The sequence below is a fragment of the Carcharhinus amblyrhynchos genome, chromosome 28 (assembly GCF_965287045.1).
Source record: "Carcharhinus amblyrhynchos chromosome 28, sCarAmb.v2.hapA, whole genome shotgun sequence".
NCBI classification, from domain to species: Eukaryota; Metazoa; Chordata; class Chondrichthyes; order Carcharhiniformes; family Carcharhinidae; genus Carcharhinus; species Carcharhinus amblyrhynchos.
The window spans coordinates 13,460,807-13,484,917 of record NC_137351.1 but is presented as its reverse complement, the minus strand read 5'-3'; the positions used below and the strand labels follow the sequence as shown (position 1 = coordinate 13,484,917).

Here is a 24,111-nt window from a genome sequence, read left to right as displayed (position 1 = left end):
TCTGTCCACGCTAACACCTTACCCTGCACTCCATGCCCCCTAACTTTCTGAAGTAACCTTTTGTGTGGCACCTTATCAAACGCCTTTTGAAAATCAAGAAACACCACGTCCACTGGTTCCCCTCTGTCTGCCGCACAAGTCACATCCTCATAGAAATCCAATAAATTCGTCAAACACGACTTCCCCTTAACGAATCCGTGCTGCGTCTGCTCTATCAAACCATTCTTTTCTAGGTGGCTCGCTATTTCTTCTTTGACGGATTCGAGCATTTTTCCAACTACAGACGTTAAACTAACCGGCCTATAATTCCCTGCCTTTTGCCTGCTACCTTTTTTAGACAGCAGCGTAACATTAGCCGTTTTCCAATCTTCTGGCACTTCCCCGGAATCCAGCGAAGTTTGGTAAAGTCTATTTGTGATTAATAAAATAGAGCTTTAAACTAGCTTTAAACTAGCTTTAAACTAGCTTTAAACTAGCTTTAAACTAGCTTTAAACTAGCTTTAAACTAGCTTTAAACTCTTGAGGAATATTAATGCCAGTGTGAGGGCTGAATAGCCAGTTTCTATGCTGTAATTTCTGTGGAAAATTTCAGCCTTGTGACTGTAATTAGTCCAAAATCAATGCATTTCCTCCTGTTCCAATAATGCCGTGAAATCCTTTCAACATCCACTTGAGCAGGATAGAGAACCTTGGCTTAACGTTCCATCAGAAAGAGAATGGCTAGTCTTGGGTAGCTTTTAGTTGAAATGTCTATTGAAAGTTCAATTGTGAATTCTCCCAATCCTACTAATCCCACTATTTGCAAATGTGAAGTATCTTTGTCACAGTTTAACTTCTGATTTCAGCTTCTCTGCCATTTGGCCATTCACACCTTCTATTCTCTCTATGGGCTGCCATTAGCAGCCTTTCCCCTTGTTGCTGTATTATGGCTCGTCTATCATTCCCTCACCTTACAGTATAAATATCTTCTACTTTCTGTGCCTTTTAGCTTTGACAAAGAGTCATCTGGACTCAAACATCAGCTTTTTTTCTCTCCTTACCAATGCTGCCAGACCTGCTAAGATTTTCCAGCATTTTCTCTTTTGGTTTCAGATTCCAGCATCTGCAGTAATTTGCTTCTACCCACTAATATTCTCGTTATTTCAATAGCAGAGATGGAATTCTTCTGTTTCCACTTGCTTTTGGATTTTCAAAAGGTTTTAGAGCCACTATTCCCACAGTGCCTTTCTGAAATCTTATACTGTCGGAAGTTTAATGAGTTCTGGGGTGTAAAATAGCTCGCCATAACATTTGCAAGTTCTCCTGGGTGTGAGCCAAGTTTTAAGTTGCACTTCTGATTATAGCCGTCCAAAATCTGAGTGATTGAATAAGTTATGTCTTCACTGCCTTACCACTCACCACATATCCAGGAATGGTGTTAGATTGTAAAGTGTACTTTTAAAATAGGAGCGTGAGACACTGGTGCAAATAGACATCTTGAAAAAAAAGAAAGTTAAAGTAACAGATTCGATCAACATCTAGCTAGTGTGCATGAACTTTCCTGCTGGGTCTGGTGAGATTTATGGATGGTGCATCGCGGAGTTTAAAAGCTGCTGAATGTGTTAAATTGCCGATATGAAATGTCTCGCTGTGAAGTCACTTCTCTGCGTGACTGTCCTTGTGTTTGTTTCTTCCTCCTCCCACTCTGGGTATTAAATGGCACTGGGCGATGAGGTGGCCAAAATGAATTTTGCTGATGAGTTTTTTGACACGCTGTTGGGAGTGTCTGTTAACAAATGGTTGAGATTTGTCAGTTTGGAGTGATAGTACAATCTAGAATGCCATGGATCATTTTCCATGGCACCGCTGCGTTGAAAACAAAATCTTGCTAATGCCTTTTATAGCAGTCTCATGATGTTTACTTAACGTGTCCAGCGTGACTTGTCTTTCAAAAAAAACTCAACTAGGCGCAGATCTATAAAATACTCTGGATCTAGATTAGTGAAGAGTATATTGATTGAACAATGCACTAAGTCTTAAGTGGATCAGTTCCACTTGAATGACTATCGGATCAGCAAATATTTCTATCTAGTGAAAAGGACTAGGGAAAAGAAACCTTGATTATTTGATACCTGCTCACATTAAAACTGTGTTTGCTAGCAGCTAACGTAAAAGGAAAAGGTAAAAAACATAGATATCTGAAATGGGAGAGCAAAGGCTGGAATTGCACAGTTATAAGAAACAGTAGCACTAAATCATTCAGTCCCTCAAGTCCATTTCATCATTTAGCTAGATATGGTGGTCCATTTTCCCAATGTTGCTCTGTATTTCTCCAATTCGGGTCCTTAGAGTATCCCCACTTTTCATCATAGAATCCCTACAGTGCAGAATAAAGCTATTCAGCTCATCAAGCCTGCACTGACTCCTGGCCCTATCCTCATAGCCCTACGTGTTTACCCTGTAAGTCCCTTTGATACGATGCAGAAATTTAGCCAATCAACCTAACCCTCATGTTTTTGGAGTGTAGGAGGAAACTGGGGCATCTGAATGAAACCCACAGAGACAGTGACCCAAGACCGGAATTGAACCTGGGTCCCTGATGCTATGAGGTAGCACTGTTGACCACTATGCTACCGTGCTGCCCATTTCGCCACCATTGGCTTTTGTATATACAGCTGCCTAAGTGCCATGTTCCCTCTGAATCGCTGTACCTCTCCCTTTCTTTAAGATGTTTTTCAAAGCCAATCTCTTTGACTAAGCTTTTGGCCACTTGTCCTGGTAGCTTGGTGTAGCATTTTGTTTGACAACTGTTCCTGTCAATTGACTTTCATTTATTGTTGTGTATTCAATGCAAGTTGTTCAGAGAGAAGCAGTTCTAACAATTCCGGTTGACACTATCAACAACTTGGGGGTTGCCATTGAACAGAAACTGAACTGGACCATCCATATAAATAATATGGCTACAAGAGCAGATCAGAAGCTGGGAATTCTCTGGCGAGTAACTTGTCTCCTCCGAAAGCTTGTCCGTCTGCTATGATGTACAAGTTAGGAGTGTGATTGAATGCTCTCCAGTTGCCTAGATGAATGCAGGTCTACCAAAATTCGAAACTCAACACCATACAGGGTAAAGCAACCCACTTGATTGACACCCCATACAGCAGCTTACACATTAACTCCCTCCATCACTGATGCACAGGGGCAGCTGTGTGTACACCATCTACAAGATGTAATAGAGCAATTCACCAAGTCTTTAACAGTACCTTCCAAATCCGTGATCTCTACCAACTAGAGGAAGGATGACATCAGAAGCCTGGGAACACTACCGCCTGAAAACTCCCCTCCATACCATCCTGACTTCACCATCACTGATCAAAACTCTGGAACTCCCTAACAACATGCATGTATACCACGTGGCACTGCAGCGATTCACGAAGGCAGCTCATCTTGACCTTCTCAAGGGCAACTAGGGATAGGCAATAAATGTTGGCCTTGTCAGCAAGGCTCACATCCCATTAAAAAAATTAAACTCCATCAGAGTTGGTTCCTCCATTGGTCCTGGCAAATGATCCGATCCAAATTTTCATGTTGCTTTTTCTTTCAATGTTGCCAAATTTCCATGCTGATTTGTTACATTAATAAATTTATTTTTCTTGTTTCACAGCCAAATTTAGAGTTTTGTATGCTATCTATACAACTGAATCAAAGAATACTACAGTGCAGAAGAGGCTCTTTGGCTCGATGAGTCTGCACTGATGCATGAAAGGCCCTGACCTGCCCACCTAATCCCACATGGCAGCACTTGGCCCATAGCCTTAAATGTTATGATGTGCCAAGTACTCATCCAGATACTTTTTAAAGGATGTGAGGCACCCTGTCTCCACCGCCCTCCCAGGCAGTGCATTCTAGACCATCACCATCCTCTAGTAAAAAGATTTTTCCTCAAATCCCTCTTAAACCTCTCATCCCTCACTTTTGACTTGTCACCTCATAACTGACCCTTCAACTAAGATGAACAGCTGCTCCCTATCCCACCTGTTAATGCCCCTCATAATCTTGAACACCTCAATGAGGTCACCCCTCTGACATCTCTGCTCCAGAGAAAACAACCCAGGCCTATCCAACTTTTCATTATAACTTAAATGTTCCATCCCGGGCAGCATCCTGGTGAATCTCCTCTGCACCAGCTCCAGGCATTCACGTCCTTCCCATAATGTGGCGACCAGAACTGCACACAGTACTCCAAATATGGCTTCATCAAAGTTCTGTACAACTCCATCATGATCTCTCTGGTCTTGTAACCTATACCCTGATTGGTAAAGTCAAGCGTTCCATATATGTGCCTTTTTCACCACCCTATTAATCTGTCTTTTTGCTTTCAGAGATCTGTGGACAAACATGTCAAGGTCCCTTTGTTCTTCAGAACTTCCCAGTGTCAGACCTTTCATACTATACTTCCTTGTCAAATTACTCTTTCCAAAGAGCATCACCTCACACTTTTCAGGGTTAAATTCCATCTGCCACTTATCCACCCATTTGACCATCTCTTCGATATATTCCTGTAACCCAAGACGCTCAACCACCCGGCCAGTCTTTGCGTCATCGACAAACTTACATCCACATTGTCATTTATATAAATGACATAGATGACTAACAGTAGGGGGTCTAGCATGAATCTCTGTGGTGCGCCACTGATCATTGGTCTCCTGTCACTAAAGCAGCTGCCTGTCACCACCATCTATTTCTTACTGCTAAACCAGTTACGAATCCACCTTATCAGGTCACCCTGTATCCCATGTCCATTGACCTTCTTAATAAATCTCCCATGTGGGACTCTCAGGTTTTGCTGAATTCCATGTAAACTACATCAACTGCACTACCTTCATCCACACACTTGGTTACAGGCTCAAAAAATTCAATCAAATTTGTTAAGCATGACCTCCCTCTGACAAAACCATACTAATTATCCCTGATCACACCTTGCCTTTCCCAATAGAGATCGATTCTCTCCTCCCTCCAATTCATTGATTCTGCTGCAGTAAAAAGATAGAGAAATTAAAAAAAACTTACTATGTAATAATCAAATTTTATTTGATGCTCCAGCATATTTAATATTGTCAGCTGCCTCGTTTTGTTTGCTCAGCAGTTTTAAAGTTGCCTTGTGAAATAGGAGTTCAACAGTTGGACACTAGCTTTTAAGAGCAGGTTAAAGAACTCGTTTCCCTTTTCACAATCTCAGGACGTCCATTTAGGGGGGCACGGTGGCACAGTGGTTAGCACTGTAGGCTCCCAGCGCCAGGGACCTGGGTTCAATTCCCAGCTTGGGTCACTCTGTGTGGATTCTGCATGTTCTCACCCTGCTTATGTGGTTTAACTTCGGGTGCTCTGGTCCCCTATCGCAGTCCAAAGGTGTGCAGGTTAGGTTGATTGGCCCTGCTAAATGCCCCTTAATGCAGGGGGACTAGCTTGGGTAAATCTGTGTGATTAAGGGGATAGGACCTGGCTGGGATTGTTGTCAGTGCACGCTCAATGGGCCAGATGGCCTCTTTCTCCACTGTAGATTCTCTGATTCACTGTAATGAGGTACTTCTGCATACCCTGTTGCAGGGAAATCTGATTGCCAATTTGTACACAGCAAAGTTCCTCAAACAGAGAGAGATAACTAACTGGCTAATCTGATTTGGTAGTCGGTTGATGAGTGGATGCTGGGGATAGCTCCTGTTTTTTGTTTGAAGAATACTGAGAGATACTTTACTCTGTCCAGGATGGCAGACAAGGTCTCAGTTTAACGTCTTGCCTGAAAGGTGATAGCTCTGACATGTCTGCAGTGAAGTATCAGCCTGCATTGGTGCTTCAATCCATGACCATCTCACTCCCAAGTGGTGTTGGGTTAAGGGTAATTGAATTCTGGACACCAGCTTGTGATTTAGTTAACTGCTGAAGAGATTTTTGTGATTTTTCATGTCCTCAAATTCACCACATTGACATTTGAATTTGTACTGCTGTTCCATTACAGATTTGGTCTTAATATTTAAAGTGGGTGTCTGCTATGCACAGTGGCTAGCAGAACAAAAACACTGGAACTCAAAAACAAAATATATATTTTATTTAGAATGGGAAACCTTGCTTAGTAACGGTCTTTCGCTTCTCATTGTTGTTAGTGGCTGTTCATCATAAACATATTTTTAGCGAGGCGCAAACAGCTAATTAAAATTGCTCAGATGGGGCTTAGCCTTTTAAATAGGTTAATCTACAATAAGTACATGTCGAACTATTTTATAAGAGATTCCTGCCTTTGTTGATGATTCCTTTAGCAATTGCAAGCGATTTGAATCGTTTGCCTGATCAGCGCGTGGTAAGTGGGAATGATGTAAGTCTTGGGCTCTGTAATATACAATCAATGCTTTGCCCCTTTTCTGGTGCAGTTATCTATTTCCTTCATCCAATGGAATTTTCTTAAGACATACCCAATTAGTAAAATATCACTGGATTGGCGAGGTCACGAAGGGTGAATTTCAATCTGTCGGTGAGTTTTCCTGTTTCAGCAACAACTTGTTAGGTGCCTTTCTCTGACTCCACATCTGCTAAATTCTTCTCTTCTACTACTGAAACCCTCCAGCCTTTCCTTTTTTACCTTTTTAGACTTGCTTATTCTAATAAACTCCTGGCTGTTCTCCCACATTCTATCCTCCCGCAAACTTTGTTATCCAAATCTCTGCCCTTCAGTCAACTTGTGCTAAATGCCATTAATTCAACACCTTTGTGCTCATTGACCTGTGTTGACTCCTGGTTAAGTGATGCCTTCTTTTGGAAAAAAAAATTCTCATCCTTGTTTCTAAATCTCTGCATGGCCTCACCAAACCTTATCTTTCTGTTCACCTCCATTCCTAAGCCTCAAGGTCTTTGCACTTGTCCAGTTCTGACCTCTTAAGCATCCCCTATTTTAATCATTCCACCATTGGCAGCCGTGCCTTCAGCTGTCTGGGTCCATGGCTCCGGAATTCATTCTGTAAACTTTTCCACTTCTCTACAGTGCTGCCCTCCTTTAGGGCACTCGTAAGCCTTCCCTCTTTAACCAAGCTTTTGGTCATTTGCTGTGATATTGTGTTGTGTGGCCTGGTGTCATCATGTCTTATGATGCTCCTATGAAGTGCTGGTTAGGCACATTGCCCATGCTAATTCTCCCTCGGTGTACCCAAACAGGTGCCTGAGTGTGGCAACTAGGGGATTTGCACAGTAACTTCATTGCAGTATTAGTGTATGCGTACTTGTGACACTAATAAATAAACTTAAATTTTAAGCACCTAATGACATTTTATTAATTAAAGTCACTACTATTAATACAAGATGATAATTCAAACCTTTTCAAATTCTGATAATAGAATATCAACTTGTAATGCTAATTTTGTTTCTTTCTGCATGGGCACCCATCATTGTGCAATCCCATTTAACTTAAATCCTCAGTTGTATTTGAAGTAAAACATCGATTCCACCTTGGACCAGATCTATGTTAGTGTGTCAAACGTTTTGAATGATGGGTAAAAGTTACCAACTTTGTACTTCTTCTGAAGATTGCACCAGATGTCGCCCTCACTTCTGCCCCATCCAAACTTTTATTCCCCTGGCCAATATCTATCTTTGGAACAGACAATCCAACAAAGTAAGCAGTGAAAGCGCAATTTTTCTTCTTTAAAACCACCACCACCTCCTCAGTTGCTCTTGCCTGGGGTCTTTAACTCCCAACACGCCAGGGCAGTTCTGGAGGGTTGGCAGCACTTTGATGTGGCGTGAGTTTTGGAAAAGGAGTGTAGCAGTGTGAAGGGGACTGCAAGTGTGAATGTGCATTTTGGCTCATGTATTCTGTCAGAGAGGTAAAATTGAAATGCTGTTACGTTTGCCCATCAGTCAACCAAAGAGAAGCTTACAGCTGTGAAATATTAATGATTAACTTTCAAGTAAAGACCATGAAGGTGATTGCACGTAGCCAGAGCTTGTGTTTAAAGACCTCATCATGTTTGTAATGAATACTGTCAGCTGCACTTAACTCTGCTGCGAGCAGACACAAGCGTTTGCTTAGTCTTTGAAACTGGCCGCATTCCATGTGGCAGAATTTAAATTTGTGGCAAACTCTAATTTGAGATTTTTCTTGAGCTAGCTTTTGAATCTTCCATGTAGCAGTTTTTTTGGAAAATTCTACTTGGGATCAGCAGTGAAATTTGAATGAAGGGATCGCTTCGATCCATCGTGTGGTATAATCAGAGAATCATAGAATCCCTACAGTGCAGAAGGATGCCATTCGGCCCATCGCATCTGCACTGACCCTCTGACAGAGCATCTTACCCAGGCCTAACCCACGCTGTATCCATGTAACCCCACACATTTGTCCTGCTAATCCCCCTAACCTACGTATCCTTAGACTGTGGGAGGAAACCGGAGGAAACCCACACAAACATGGGGAGAACCTTCAAACTCCACACAAACAGTCACCCGAGGCTGGAATTGAACCCAAGTCCCTGGAGTTGTGAAGCAGCCATGCTAACCTCTGTGCTGTCCGTGCAGTACGCCAGTTCTATTTGGTTGTGGCTCACTGGTTAGTGTGCTCACTACTGAATCAAAAGATTGAAGGTTCAAGCCCCACTTGGGAGATTTGAGCGCTTGATTTAGCCTGACGTTCTGGCACTGAGGGAGTGCTGCACGGTCAGTAGATCCATAATCCGAGGCTCCACCTGGCTCCTCGTGAATGTGAAAGATCTAGTTCAAAGAAGAACAGGGCTGTTTGCCCCTGGTGTCCTGACCAATATTTGTCCAGCATTACAAAAACAAATAATCTGGTCATAATCACGTTACTGTGCGTGAGATCTTGCTGTGTGCAAATTGGTTGCTGCATTTCCAAGAGTGTCCGGAACCAAGCACTTTCCCTTGCATCTGATAACTTTGGGGTTGGGGTACCAGTGATTTGGCACATAAGTGTTATATTTTATCACATCGCTGTGAGTGAAGAGTCAGCCAGTAATGCATGCATTTATATAACATCCAAAGCAATTTAGCACTCAAGTATTTGTGAAACTCAGTGACGGTTCATTTTCTTCGTTGAACTTTATAAAGCTGTACAATTTAGAAATAAAAACACAACTATAGTGCCTTATGCTACTTCAGGACTCTCCAATGATTTTTGCAGCCAATTAAGTGTTTTTATAGCATAATCTAATGCACGAAATGCAGCCAATCTGTGCAGAACAAAATTCCACATGGCAGCGTAACACCCTTTTCTATTTTTCATGGGATGCGATCTTTGAACATAAGAACATAAGAAATAGGAGCAGGAGTAGGCCATCCAGCCCTTCAAGCCTGCCCCGCCATTCAATAAGATCATGGCTGATCTGTCGCTGCTCAGTTCCACTTTCCCGCCCTCTCCCCATAACCCTTAATCCCCTCTCCTATCAAAAACCCATCAACCCGCGTCTTAAAAATATTTAGCGAGGCAGCCTCCACCTTTGCTGCCAATGCCAGCTTCGTGACTTATGTTGATTGTCCCTTTAAGGATCAATCTGCAGAGTAAAGGTCACATAAACCTGGGAACCAACCTGGAATCAGGATTGTAGATGACCCTAGTAAGTGTGGGCTTCTGTACTCCGAGTCATCTTGGGAGCTGATTGCAGTCACTCCAAATCATTTCAAATCACTGATTCTGGCATTGGTGAAGTCACCCTTTCAGGCTAAATCATCAGTCGTACTCCAGAAGTTCAAGTTTCATTCAAGGGGAGCCCACAGGTGAAACAATTGTGACTTATATCTGTTTTAATTTTGTGATATTACATTGGAGTATTGCAGTTCTGAAGCAACCTTGAATGATATGTTGCAGGACAGATTAGTCTGTGGGATGAATAACTTGGTGATTCAACAGAGATTACTGGCAGAGGCTGATATAAATTTTAAACAAGCAATGGAAGGAATGAAAAAAGTGCGCAAGAGTCAGTGCGCAAAATGGTGCTGTTCACTACTTAAGGTGGGAAACTGCAGACAGCTGTGGCATCAAAATCGAAGAAATAGTCATGAGGCGGGAAACGAGTTCAGCCGCAAATAAGACCAGATTTTGGGGGGGTGCAGTGGCATGGCAGTTAGCACTGCTGCCTCACAGCGTTAGGGAATTGGGTTTGATTCCTGACTTGGATCACTGTCTGTGTGGTGTTTGCACATTCTCCCTGTGTCTGCGTGAGTTTCCTCCCACAGTCCAAAGATGTGTGGGTTAGGTTGATTGGCCATGCTAAATTGCTGTTTAGTGTCAGGGAAATGAGTAGGGTAAATACATGTGGTTATATGGATAGGGCCTTGGTGGGACTGTTTTTGATGAAGATTCGATGGGCTGAATGGCCGTCTCCTGCACTGTAGGGATTCTATGATTTAGAAGAAGTGATGAATCAGTGGAACGTTACTGATGTGGAGGTAATCACTCCCCTACAGATATAAAGAGGATGAGTTTTTTTGTCCTAGGAGAGACCGCTTAAAGCATATTTGTAAAGCTAAGGCAAATCTACTGAGTAGCTGGTTAAATAATGTGTCATTGTACTGTAGGAAAATCTAACCTCAACGATTTAACTATTTAAATAACTGTTTAATCTAAAAGCAGGCAAGATACCCCACATTGCTGTAATGCTGTGGGTAATTGGGAAACCTCAAGATGGAAATTGGTATTTTGTTATGATACCAGTTGGCGTTACTACCGGACAGGAAGGTCCCAGAATGGAATCCTGGCTCTCGATTGTAAATTTTACAAAGAGTCACAAGACTACCAATTAGCTTTTAACAATAAAAAAAACTTCTATTAAGCATACAAGTTTTATTGCCCTCCTTCCCTCTCACTTAACAGATTTTGTAGATAACATAGTTCACTAAATATATCTTGTTCTGAGGGTTTTTAGTAAACAGTCTTTGAAACCCAACAAGTTAACTGTGACGAGACAACACCCCACTCTGAAACCAAGTGGCTGATGCCCCTAAATCAAATCTCCCCCCTCCACCCCCAACCAGATGGTTGTTGCACTGAGCCAACTGATTTCCTTGGACTCCAGCTTCCACAAGGAGGGTTTCTGAATGCCACTGTCAAAGGAAATGCCTTAGAATCTCCTTTCAAACAATGTTTTCTCTCAGCTGCTTTCAACAAGGATCCACCTTTGGGTTTTCCAACTCTCCATTCAGTGTTCATTTGTCTTGAATAGTCAGGAGCTTTCAAATGTTTGCAGGGATCCAGCCACTAATTGTTTTAACTGTTTACTTGATATGTTAGTGATATCTTACTGCAGCCTTAGGAGTGTTTTTAACGTCATTGGATTTTCACCAGCGAATGCCACCAGACCTGTACTTTGCAGTTCTGGCTTTAACTTCAACGAACAGTGTCTTGTTACTATGGCAATTCCTCTTTCTTCATATTCAGAGTCATGGAAGTTTACAACATGGAAACAGGCCCTCCAGCCCTTTCTTAACAATGAAGCTAGCCCCAATTGCCCACGCTTGGCTCACATCCCTCATTAGCCATCTTATCCATGTAACTGTCTAAATGCTTTTTATAAGATAAAATTGTACCCATGTCTACTACTACCTCTGGCAGCTTGTTTCAGACTGGTTGACAACCACCCTCTGTGAAAAAAATTTCCCTTCTGGACCCTTTTGTATCTTTCCCCTTAAACCTATGCCCTCTAGCTTTAGACTCCCTTACCTTTGGGGAAAAAATATTGACTATCTAGCTGATCTCTGTCCCTCATTAATTTATAGGCCTGTAATGAGATTACCCCTAAATCTTCTACATTCTGGAGAAAAAAGTCCCAGTCTGTCCAGCGTCTCCTTATAACTTGGCATCCTAGTAAATCTTTTCCGCAGTCTTTCTCGTTTAATAATATCCTTTCTTTCTTCAATCTTTCTGGAAACCTCTCTTCATTCTTGAGTTTATAGAACAAACTTACTGAGCGGCACGGTGGTTAGCACTGTTGCTTCACAGCGCCAGGGACCCGGGTTTGATTCCTGGCTTGGGTCACTGCCTGTGTGGAGTGTGCACGTTCTCCCTGTGTCAGCATGCATTTCCTCCAGGTGCTCTGGTTTCATCCCACAATCTGAAAGACATGCTGATTAGATGCATCAGTCATGCTAAATTCTGTGTACCGGAATAGGCTCCGGGCTATGGTGACTGAGGGATTTTCATGGTAACTTCATTTCAGTGTTAATGTAAGCTTACTTGTGACATGAAAGAAACAAAACCTAAATTTTAGCTTCTGGACTTTCTTCCTCGCGCATTACTCCGCAATATGAATTTTCTTCTAACAAAGCCCTCTCTAGCTTCATAGCTCAGACTGTTATGGATTTGGTTTAAAACTAAACTCAAAAACTTTCCTACTTAAATGGTGGTACCTGGTTGCTAAGCAACAGCCCATTCTTTCTCTAAGCCTGTTTTCTTTTCACATTGTGTGTGTGTATTGGTTTCAGTTCAAACTGTGGACAAAAACCCCTGCACATGAAAGCAAGAATTTAACTAAAGTTTTACCCTTTCTTACACAAAAACACTGAATTAAACTTGCTTAATCTATACCTTGTTTCTACTCGATATATAAATATAGATCACTTCAGACTTCCTCTCCTTCCTGACAGTTAGTAGAATGCCTTCAAATAATTATCCATCTCCTTGATGTTCCTTCACCCAGTAAACTCTCTGGGGTATTTTTGGGTTGTTTCTTCTGCAGCATGTGTTTCTCTATTGCTGTCTTTAATTTTGTCAAACTTGGATCTAGTCATAGGTTTGTGGTTCCCTATTTATCTTTGGTGGAGAGCATGTAAAAGAGAAACTTGCATTTCTGTGGTGTCTTTTGCAATCACAGTATGCCCCAAAGTGCTTTGTGACCAGTTAAGTTTTTTTACTTAAATGCTGGCTGGCTGGCCAGCATTTATTGCCCTTGATTGATACAACTGAATGAAAGGGCATAGCAAGCCAGAGGGCAGTTCAGAGTCAACCACATTGCTTTGGCCCTAGAGCCACATGTAGGCCAGAATTGGTAAGGACAGCAGATTTCCTTTCCTAAAAGACATTAATGAACCAGATGGGCTTTTTTGACATTTGACGATGAATTCATGGTCATTAGTAGATCCTTAATTCCAGATTTTTTTTTTATTGAATTCAAATTCCACCATCTACCATGATGGGATTTGAACCTGGGTCTCCAGGACATCAGCTGAGTTTCTGGATTAATAGTCTAGCGATAATCACACTTGGCCTCCCCTTTTGACGTTTACTCACTGCTGTAACACAGTAATTTAGTGTGAAATCTGACACTTGAATCCATTGCTTTGTGATCCAGAAATGTGATTATTCCCAACTGAGTCAATCTGATGTAATCCTCCAGGTGTCATAATTCCTGAATGTGATAATTATTTGGCATGTTTTTCAACAAGTTTCCAGATATAATTCAGCACTGTCTCCTGACACTGAAGCATCTTTGTGCACAAGAACTCTCCACAGCATGTTGGTTAGCAGTGCTGCCTCACAGCGCCAGGGACCCAGGTTCAATTCCTGGCTGGGGTCATTGTGCAACTGCATACAGACATTCTCCCTGTATCTGCGTGGGTTTCCTGCGGGTGCTCCGGTTTCCTCCCATTTTCTGAAAGACGTGCTGGTTAGGTACATTGACCTGAACAGCTGCCGGAATGTGGCGACCAGGAGAATTTCACAGTAACTTCATTGCAGTGTTAATGTAAGCCTACTTGTGTTTATTGGAGGGGTCGGGGGGTGGGGTGCGGGCGTGGTGGCAGGGTGTTTGCAGTGGTGTAGTGGTATTGTCGCTGGACTAGTAATCCAGAGACCCAGGATAATTCTCTGAGGACCTAGGTTTGAATCCTGCCACGGCAATTGACGAAATTTGAATTCAATAAAAAAAAATCTGGAATTAAAAATCTAATGTTGACCATGAAGCCATTGTTGATTTGTTGTAAGAACCCATCTGTCTCACTAATGCCTTTTAGGGAAGGAAATCTGCTGTCCTTACCCAGCCTGGCCTTGATGTGACTCCAGATCCACAGCAACATGGTTGACTTCTAAATGACCTCAGGGTTGGGCAATAAATCCATCTCAATGCCAATGGTCCCATCCATCACGCAAATCAACCTCCCATCCATTGACTCTGTCTACACTTCCCACTGCCTCGGGAAAGCAGCCAGCATAATTAAGGATCTCGTACCACGGACATTCTCTCTTCCGCCACCTTCCATCAGGAAAAAGGTACAGAAGTCTGAGGTCACGTACCGACCGACACAGGATGAGCCGCTTCCCCACAGCTGTTAGACTTTTGAATGGACCTACCTTGCATTAAGTTGATCTTTCTCTACACCCTAGCTATGACTGTAACACTACATTCTGCATTCTCTCCTTCTCTATGAATGGTATGTTTTGTCAACATAGCGCACAAGAAACAGTAGTTTTCACTGTGTGTTAATACACATAACAATAAATCAAATCAAATAAATATTGGCCCAGCCAGCAAAGGCCACATCCCATGCACGAATAGAACAAACAACGTCTGCATGTGCAATTATTCCAATTGGTCGAACATACATTGATGTTGAGGGGAATTCCGATTTGCTTGTTGTTTTTGTGTGTATTGAGCTAGATGCCAGATTTGGTCAATTGTTAGGGATTTAATAATAGGATACGGGGTTGTTTACCAGCTTGCATAAGTAATTTTATGAATGGAAATTGAGGAAAATAGTATGAAATGGATACTGTTGATTATGGGTTTCTGAGCATTAAGAAATAAGGTAATATTATAGTGGGGAGTATAATGTGTATTACACGTAGTATGTTGTGGTACAGTGGAATATCAATTAATGAGAATTAGACGACAAATCTGGGGTTAGGAACAGATTTTTTTGGGTTTGGTCTTGGTTTACGAGACCACATACCGTGTGGGCTATATCAACCATGTAGGCACTGTGATTGACTGTGTGCAAGGGTTGGGAGTCTCCCCCCTGTTACTGTGGTATCATTAAATGTAGACATTTAACATTTTTGGTTCTGTAGTGTCTTCAGTTTCTTCCAGGATTACTTGACCATGTAGTTTAGCTCCCTCTCTAATCCACTCCCACTGATTGTTGTCCTGGTTGTTTATTATATCCTTTTTTGGCCTTCCTTAATGTCACCATAAATTCCACAGAATTCCAACAAGCTAATTATAACATTTATTTTCACTGTAATGATGTATCACTTTCAGACAGTTACTATAGAAAAATAAAGGTAATGCATTAGCTATTTCCAAGTAGCAGTAGTAGCTCAGCTGAATATAGTTTATTTATATAGACGTATAGGGTACCCATGAGTAATTATAAGCCTGTGATCTAATCCCGGAAAAGGGTTGAAGGGGTTCAAGTAATTCATATCTCATGTTGTCGCCCATTGGTGTGTTTATAAGTGAACTGTGTGAAAGTATTTTGTGTCAAATGAAGACTGAACGTTTGCTCTTTGGAATTAAAGTTTTTGTTTACTATTACTGTGCCAAAGGATTATATAATTAAGATTGGTGATATATAATTAAGGATGTTGAACACTTTTTTCCAATCTTGTGACTTTGAGGAACAGGAAAAGATGAATCCTACGACTGTTGCAAAGGATTTTTATGATCCAGGTGCTATGAATTGCAAGGGCAAAGTTTAATTGTGTCTTGACTTCCTGTAGAACCTCAAATAAACCTGTTGGACTTTAACCTGGTGTTTTGAGACTTCTTACTGTGATAACCTCAAAGACAGACTTGCATTATCGTAGAATCATACAATCCCTACAGTGCAGAAGGAGGCCACTCTGCACCGACCACATCTCTGCCCAGCCCTTATCCCCATAGCCCAATGGATTTACCCTGCTAGTCCCCCTGACACTGAGGGACCAATTTACCATGGCTATTCATCTTGGACTGTAGGGGGGAAAAAACTGGAGCACCAGGAGGAAACCCACACAGACATGAGAATGTGCAAACTCCACGCGATGACCCAAGCTGGGTCTCTGGCAGTGTGAAGCAGCAGTGCTTGCCACTGTGCTGCCCATTAATTGTAGCTGTTCTTGAGTATTGCTGAAAAGAGAGAAATGTTGCCAAAGCTTTTGGACTTGCATTCGTCAGGGTAAACAGCAATGCTAAATCTGAAACTACTGCAAGCAGGAGGAGAGAGTGCTGATTGGTAACTTCTGTTATATAAATTGTTGTTTTGAAATTAGATAAAATGCTTCAACAATGTCTCTCATCAGCAATATAGCCCTTTTTACCACCTGGGAATGTTCCAAAGTACTTTGCAACCTATGAATTATTTTAAGTGTAGTCACTGTTCTAATTTATCAAACTTAGGAGCCAAACAGCAAACAATCAAATAACCCATTATTTTTCATGATGGTGGTGAGATGGATATTGACCAGTATACCTGGGATACCTCATTTGCTCCCCTTTGAAATAGTAATGTGGAACATTTTCTGCCCACTTAGATGGCCTTGGTTTGACATCTCATCCAAAAGACGGCACCTCTGACATTGAGGCTTTCAACTGTGTTTGTATAAAATAGAACTTCATCTATTTGTTAGTGTTCATGTCTGGAAGGTGGGATTTGTGATTAGTTTTTGCTTCTCCCCAGCAATGGCATTAATGCCAAGTTGACCTCCTGCATTCTTTGTGATGATGGAGCGAGATTGGCACTGTATCATCTGTTCCCATAGAGTCCTGGTCAGATATATTACTTTGAAGGATAGATCGTTTTCTTATCCTCAAAATGTACTTGGAATAGATATTTTAATGGATGAGTACCTGTTCCAGCGGGAGAAACTTTGCCTATATGGTGCCCCTCAAATGACCAAAGCACAAGTCTATCTTGTGATGTATTGGAGCTCTGCAATAAAATTCATTATAATGCGGCACTTTGGCACAGTGGTTAGCACTGCTGCCTCTCAACGCCAGGGACCCGGATGCTCTGGTTTCCTCTTTCAGTCCAAAAGATGTGCTGATTAGGGTGCATTGGCTGTGCTAAATTCTTCCTCAGTGTACCCAAACAGGCACCGGAGTGTGGCAACTAGGGGAATTTCACAGTAACTTCATTGCAGTGTTAATGTAAGCCTACCTGTGACACTAATAAAATTAGCTTTAACTTAATATTGATTGAACCTTCTAATTTTGGGCAAATGCATATTCTGGAATAATATCTTGCTATTTTCATTTTAACGGGTTGTATTTTATTTACAAATTCTACATGAGGGTTTTGAAATGCTTCTGGGAAGGAATAGCTGAAAATATCAACCTCTGGATGCTATCGGTTATAACTTTGAAAGGGAGTCCCATGCTGCTTGACGAACGAGAGATTCTTGTTGACCATTGTTCAGTGGGTCGCACTCATGCCTCTAGTCAGAAGATTGTTGATTCAAGTGCTGACATCTGAGCATAGAAAACCCAGAGTGCCATTCCCCCCGTGGTGCTGAGGGAGCTCTGCACTGTCAGAGGTGCCTTCTTTAAAATGGGCACAACCAATTCCTCAGCGCAGTTTCAAAGAAGGTACTCTTGTCTTGGTCCTACACGATCAATCCCTTATTCTGAGACTATGCACCTGTATTTGGGTTCCCCATGATGTGGAGATGCTGGTGTTGGACTGCGGTAAGCATAGTAAGAAGTCTCACAACCAGGTTAAAGTCCAATAGGTTTATTTGGCACTAGCTTTCAGAGTCTCAGGCTCCTTCATCAGGTGAGTGAGGAGTTGTGTTCACAAACAGGTCGAACACAGACACAAACTCAATTTACAAGGTTATGTTTGGAATGAGAGTCTTGACAAGTAATCAAGTTTGGGTTCCCCAGCCAAGGGAAACAATCTCCTTTTATCAGTACCTATTGGCAAAGGCTAAAAGGTGTTGTATTTTCAGGGATTAAATAGAACTGTTGTACAATGAACAATGTTGTACAATGAACAATGTTGTACAATTTGTTCAGCTGCCTAGACCCTCAGCCCTGGAATTCCCTCACTAAACTTCTCCCCTTCTCAGTCTTTCTTTAAGACTCTCCTTAAAATGTATCTCTTTTGACCTAGCTTTTGGTCACCTATTTTGATATCTCTCCATGTGGCTCAGTGTCAGATTCTGTTTCATAAAGCTCCTTACCCAGATCCTAACCAGATCATGGTTGATCTGCCATAGCAGCTGGTAGGAGTTTCTGTGTGCAAGTTTGCCCTCTATAATTTTCCCATAGAGCAATATAAACATACTCTAAAGAACACTTTGGTTATAAAGCACTTTGTGACATTTTGAGATCAAGAAGGTGCTATATAAAAACAGATGCTGGATACAGCGTAGGTGGCGCCTAACGTATCTTTGATTTCCTTGTGGTTTGTTAGAATCGCTGTTACCTACCCTCCCTCCCAAACCTGCATTTATCCAAAGGACAGCTGAACACTTCTTGATTCATTCATCGGCTTACCCATCCTTGAACAAGAAAATGTGGCAAACCCACAATCCTCCAGCACAGTGGTTAGCACTGCTGTCTCATAGCACCAGGGACCCGGGTTCAATTCTCGGCTTGATTTGCACATTCTCCCTGTGTCTGCGTGAGTTTGCTCCGGTTTCCTCCCACAATCTAAAACGTGCAAGTTAGGTTGATTGGCCATGTTAAACTGTCCCTTAGTGCTGAAGCTGTGTGTTGGTTAGGTGGAAGAACCATGGTAAATGCGTGGGATTAGGGGGATGGGGCAGAGAGAAGTTCCTGGATGGGATGCTCTTTTGGAGAGTCAGTACAGACACGATAGACTGGATGGTCTCTTTCTGGGATTTTATGGTTCTATATTTGCATTTCTCTGATTCTGATGCTTTCCCAATTATAAACATTCCACCACTGGTGGCAGTGGCTATTCTTTGAACTGCCTAAGCCCCAAGCTCTGTTTTTACTTTCGTCTTTCTGCCTCTCTACCTTGCTTTCCACGTTTAAGATGCACCTTAAAACCCACCTCTTTCATCAAGCATTTGGTCACCTGACCGCTACCTTACGTGGTTCTATGTTAATAAATAGGAGCAGGAGTAAGCCATTCGCTCCTGAAGCCTGTTCCTCCATTGTTGTTATTCTGCCACAACTCCGTTTTCCCACCAGCTCCCAGTAAAATCTGTCTCCATTTTAAATATACCCATCAACCCTTTGGGGTTGTCAATGCCAAAGATTCATAACCCTCTGGGTGAAGATACTCTCCTTGACTTGATCCTACATGGTCAATCCCTTATCCTGAGACTATGCACCTATGTTTGGGTTCCTCAGCCAGGAGAAATGACCTCCCCTCAGTACCTATGCTGAGATTTTCTAGCATTTTCTTAGATTTTTGATTAACAAGGGGATGAAAGGTTATTGCGGGGAGGCAGGAATGAGGCGTTGAGGTTACAATTCAGTTCAGCCATGAATTTATTGAATTCATAGAGGGGCTGAGTGGCCCACTCCTGCTCCTAACTTGTACGTTCATACATCTTATGCCCATGGCAACTTGGCTGAGAGAGGTTACTCTGATCTGAGAAGTCACCTTAAATTTAACACTCAATCTCCCACTTGTAGGATTTTCAGGAATGCAGTCTGTCGTCTCCTGGTCAGAGGTTGGCGACGGCTCATCAGATGAAACTGAGTATTCTAGTATCCTGTGTTTTTAATAGTCTTAAATTCCAAATGAAAATATCAATTGCTGTAGCTGGAAATATATTTAGGGCACATGGTTTAAAATACATGTCCTGGCCAGTAGCACGATATGTTTCTCCTTGTGTGATTGACTGTGACTTGCTTGTGACAATGTTATTGCAAGTTGCTGCTGACATGTATTTTGCCCTGGACAGTACAGAGTGAGATGCTTTGGCAGGGAATTGCAAGGCTGGGAAACGTACTCGTGAAACTTTATAGTCGAGGTGGAGAATCCTAATCTGCCTCTAAAAATGGTGATGCAATCAGGGTGTCGTGTAGGGAGAGCAGGCATCCTGGTAGGAACTGTGCTGGTTGATCAGTCATTTGATGCTACTCGAAGGTCAGCCAAAGGCTTTCTGGGCCTTGCTTCTCGCTGTTGGAGCTGACTATTTGTAGAATCTGCAAAACATGCCTCGATGGTACCACAGTTCTTCTCTAGGCCTCTTTGGCTTTAATGATAGCTTGACACTCCATTACTCACTGGCTATGCATGCACAGAATTATTATTAGCCATACCTTGCAGACATCTCTCAGAAGGTTGTGAGGTCAAAAATGAAGGAGTTGGCTGACTGATGGCCTGTTTACTGTGATCAGGGTGTGATATTTTAGAGTCCAGTTAAAAGCTTTACTTACACTTGGCACAAGCCACTGTGGCGTGCCCTGCCCAGCCCAGCCGACAGAGCTTGAAGACCTTGCGTAGCGGCTACTTGTGCGGAGAAGAACTGGAATCAAACCGAAGAGCATCAAAAGGACTCGGCACTGTTGCTGGAGGAAGGGGAGGAGCTACTCTACCTGGCTGTGTTTTAATCTCTGGGCGGCAGTCTGTGGTTTCTGAAACGGCACTGGAAACACAACAGCAGCAAATAAATCCTCCCGAGGAGTAATGCAGTCACAAGAAGAGGCAGAAGATGAAGAGAATTTAGCAAAATGCTCCTGCAGGATCATGAACTGAGACCATGCAATTCTTCTTAAGTTGTCGGACAGTACGGAGCCTGTTGTAGCAGCTACTTGTGCTTTCTGGCCCTAGCCTGCACCGTGCAAATTGCAGAATTGAAGATTTATAGCCAGCTGCTCTTTTACGATTGTAAATCTCCCCTGAGCGTCAGCAGCATCCTTAATCAGCATGAAGCGTTGGTTCTCCTGTGCCTCTGTGCCCTTTGTAGGTATCTGTCGCTGATGGTGGAGAGTGTTTTTACTCTAATTGTAGTTCCAGTCAGTATTTGGAAGTTTACATGCTTGCGAATGTGACGTGTAGCTTCCCTTTGATCATCTCTTGTGTTGATTTGGGGTGCAATTTATTGGAGTGGCGGGTTAATATTGCACCTTGGCTGAGCACGGGGTGCTTTAAACGAGAGATGATAGAGTTTCCGCTGGCTGCTGCAGAATTTAGACACTATTGATCCAAAGTGGTTCAGAGGCTTTCTGTAATAGATGTGTGGAAGTGAATCAATGGACTGTAATCCAGTTGAGTTCAAGTGATGTCATAAAGCTGTCAGACTAGCTCCAGACGACATCTAAACAGTCAAGAAATTTTATTCCTGTATTTGAGTTTAGTTGTATCTTTCTGTGTTTTATCTCCTGATGACGTTGTGTTTTGTTTGTTGCCTGTGTCCCTGACACCTGGTACTTTCAGCCTGGTCGATTTGAGTTGCAACAGACTTGAGCAATTTAACTCTGTTATTTTCACAACAACTTAAATACTTTATAAATGGCAAAGCAATTATTTAAATACTTTGGTGCCCTTGTAACATTACAAAGGAATTTTGATATTTTCAGAGAGGAATTTCAAATATTTTACAATTATTTCCAGTAGAAATATTCCCACAAGAGAAACCTCGTTGATGCAGGCTATCTCTTGTTCCCCCGCTCTTCTTAGTCCAGTAGAACTTTCATTGCCTGTGTATATATAAGATTCAAACTGTGACAAGGTGAAATATTTCCCAAGCTGCCCCTCCCTAACCCTTTCCACCTCCCAACCTTGCACTACTCCTTTAAGACATTCCTTAAAGCCTACCTTTTTGACCAAGCTTTGATTGCATGTCTGAACATTTCCTTATAGAACTCCGCACCAAGTTTTCTTTGATAATGCTGCTGTGATTTTTTTTTTTAAGCCTCACTTTCTTGTAAGTGTCCAGGTAAGGAGTTGGCCTGTTGCTCACCAGATGATCTTGCAGGCATGCACGCGTATGTATGCACATAAACTAGGCAGCTGCACAGTAGCAGTACTGAGTGAGTGCTGCACTGTTGAAGATACCATCTCTCCAATGAGGCATTAAACCAAGGTCCTTGGGTACATATAAAATCTTGCAGAAATATGCCAAAAAGCATGGCTGTTCTCCTGGTGTCCTGCCCAGTATTTATTTGTCAGTCTAGATTTAAAGATAACAACCAGGTAAACCAAGTTATCACATGGCTGTTTACAAATTTGCTTTGTTGTTGCCTTCGCTATAAACAGTATCTATCCTCCATTGATTGTAGATTGTTAGGATGTCTGAGGTTGTGAAAGGTGCTATAGAAATGCAAGCCATTTCTCTTCCATTCCACTTGTTTGTCGTCAGGAATTGAAAGTCAATTCCCCTCTTTCCCCCCAATTAAAAACAATTATCTGTACACCTTTATCACGTAGATGAAAGGCCAGAACTGGATTCTTCCAGATCTGCATGGGTCAACTCATCACTGAGTTTTTACTTTTAGTATTCTCCTTCCCAATCTCCATCTCCCCCTCACCCCCATGACTTGATGAGTGAATGCATTTCCCTTCATGGTTCTGAGTGTGCCATCGAGTCTTGAGTGTGAGAGCTCATAAAGGTTTTGGGGAGTGGGGAGATCAGTAAGGCTCCCAATTCCAGATGTTTGTCGTTGCATCTTCACGGAGTCCAATCCTAATTTCACACATCCACAGCTGTGGACAGATGGTGAGGTACAGAACACAACAAGTGTGCACAGACCCAAAATCCAGTGGGAGTTGGAACTCTCGGTGGTGAACGTGGAAGAAATTGTAAATGAAAGCAGCTTTTGCAGTCTCTGGGCATCTGGAACACTTGCAGACAATAAAGTAGGAAACAGTGGCATGGTGGTTAGCACTGCTGCTTCACCGTGCCAGGAACCCAGGTTCAATTCTGGCCTTGAATGACTGTATGGAGTTTGCATATTTTTCATGTGTCTGCGTGGGTTTCCTCTGGGTGCTCTGGTTTCCTCCCACAGTCCAAAGATGTGCACGTTAGGTGGATTGGCTGTGCTAAATTGCCTTTAGTGTCAGGGTGATTTAGCAGGGTAAATTTGTGGGGTTACGGTAATAGGATCTGAGTGGGATTGTTGGCAAAATGGACAGAATGACTTCCCACTCTACAGGAACTCTATGAAATGCGACTTGCATTTATGAAGTTCCTTTAACATACTAAATCATCCCAAGATGTTTCACAGGACTACAACGAGGCATGAATTAGAAAGGGAAACATGTAACTATATTGGCTCTCCTAGAAGTTGCTAGAGATTAGGGTTTTATAGGAATAAACTCTGGGTGGTATGATCCTTAAAATTAGAGCCAGCTCATTCTGGGGTGATGTCAGGAAGCATGTGGGTCAAAGAAATTTGGAAGTCTCCAACCCCCGCAAAAAAAAATTGCTGGAGGCTAGGGAATTGGAGATAATTAGAATTGAGATACAATTCAGCTATGCTCTTGCTAAATAGCTGGATATGTCTGAGGGATTGAATGGCCACCTCCTGTTCCTGTGACGGATCCTTTTTTTATTTTAGTTGGCGGGCATCGGATTAATATTTTGTTGCTTCAAATAGATTTGACTTATATCCGGGATGGCAACCGGTTGAAACCAGAGACACTGCATCAGAACAGAGCAGAGGAGCAGCATTTATCAACCGTGGGTTCCCCAGTGGAGGCTGCATTAGAGGTTTTACACGTTTGGAATGAAACCACCACCAGGGGAAAAAAATCATTGTACACCACAAAAGCTGTTGGAAGTTCTTGACCATGCCCCAGTTTAATGTTTCACTTTTTAATTGGCAGTTTATTTTATCTTGTTAGCTTAAGAAAACGAGGAGGAGGAAAAGGTGATTCATTGGAAAAAGTTGAAGTGCATTGTCACCTTTTGTGTGTTTCTGGTGGATTTCTGGTGTGTTCTCTTCCTTTAACTTTCTCCAGCCTTACAAACCCCACCCCCCCCTCCCCCTCCCCCAGCACAGTAGCTAGTACTGCTACCTCTCAGTGCCAGGGACCTGGGTTCGATTCCCGGCTTGGATCACTGTCTGTGGAGTCTGCACATTCTCCCCGTGTCTGCGTGGGTTTCCTCCTGGGTGCTTTGGTTTTCTCCCACAGTCCAAAAGATGTGCTGGTTAGGTGCATTATGCATGCTAAATTCTTCCTCAGTGTACCTGAACAGGTGCTGGAGTGTGGTGACTTGGGGACAGTCACAGAAACTTCATT

At 42.4% G+C, this 24,111-nt stretch overlaps 1 protein-coding gene across 3 annotated transcripts in view; it reads left to right on the top strand.

The window, feature by feature from the left end:
• LOC145359445 (uveal autoantigen with coiled-coil domains and ankyrin repeats protein-like) overlaps window positions 1–24,111 on the top strand; it is a 157,707-nt gene that overhangs the window by 42,218 nt on the left and 91,378 nt on the right. The window contains exon 1 of one of the 3 annotated variants that reach the window (XM_080213994.1): window positions 20,239–20,829. The exons of the other annotated variants lie outside the window; for them this stretch is intronic. Within the exon in view, the coding sequence (XP_080070120.1) occupies window positions 20,794–20,829 (36 nt within the window). The 5' untranslated portion in view covers window positions 20,239–20,793. Of the gene's footprint in view, window positions 1–20,238; window positions 20,830–24,111 lie in introns of those variants that run through there. 3 annotated transcript variants of the gene reach the window in all.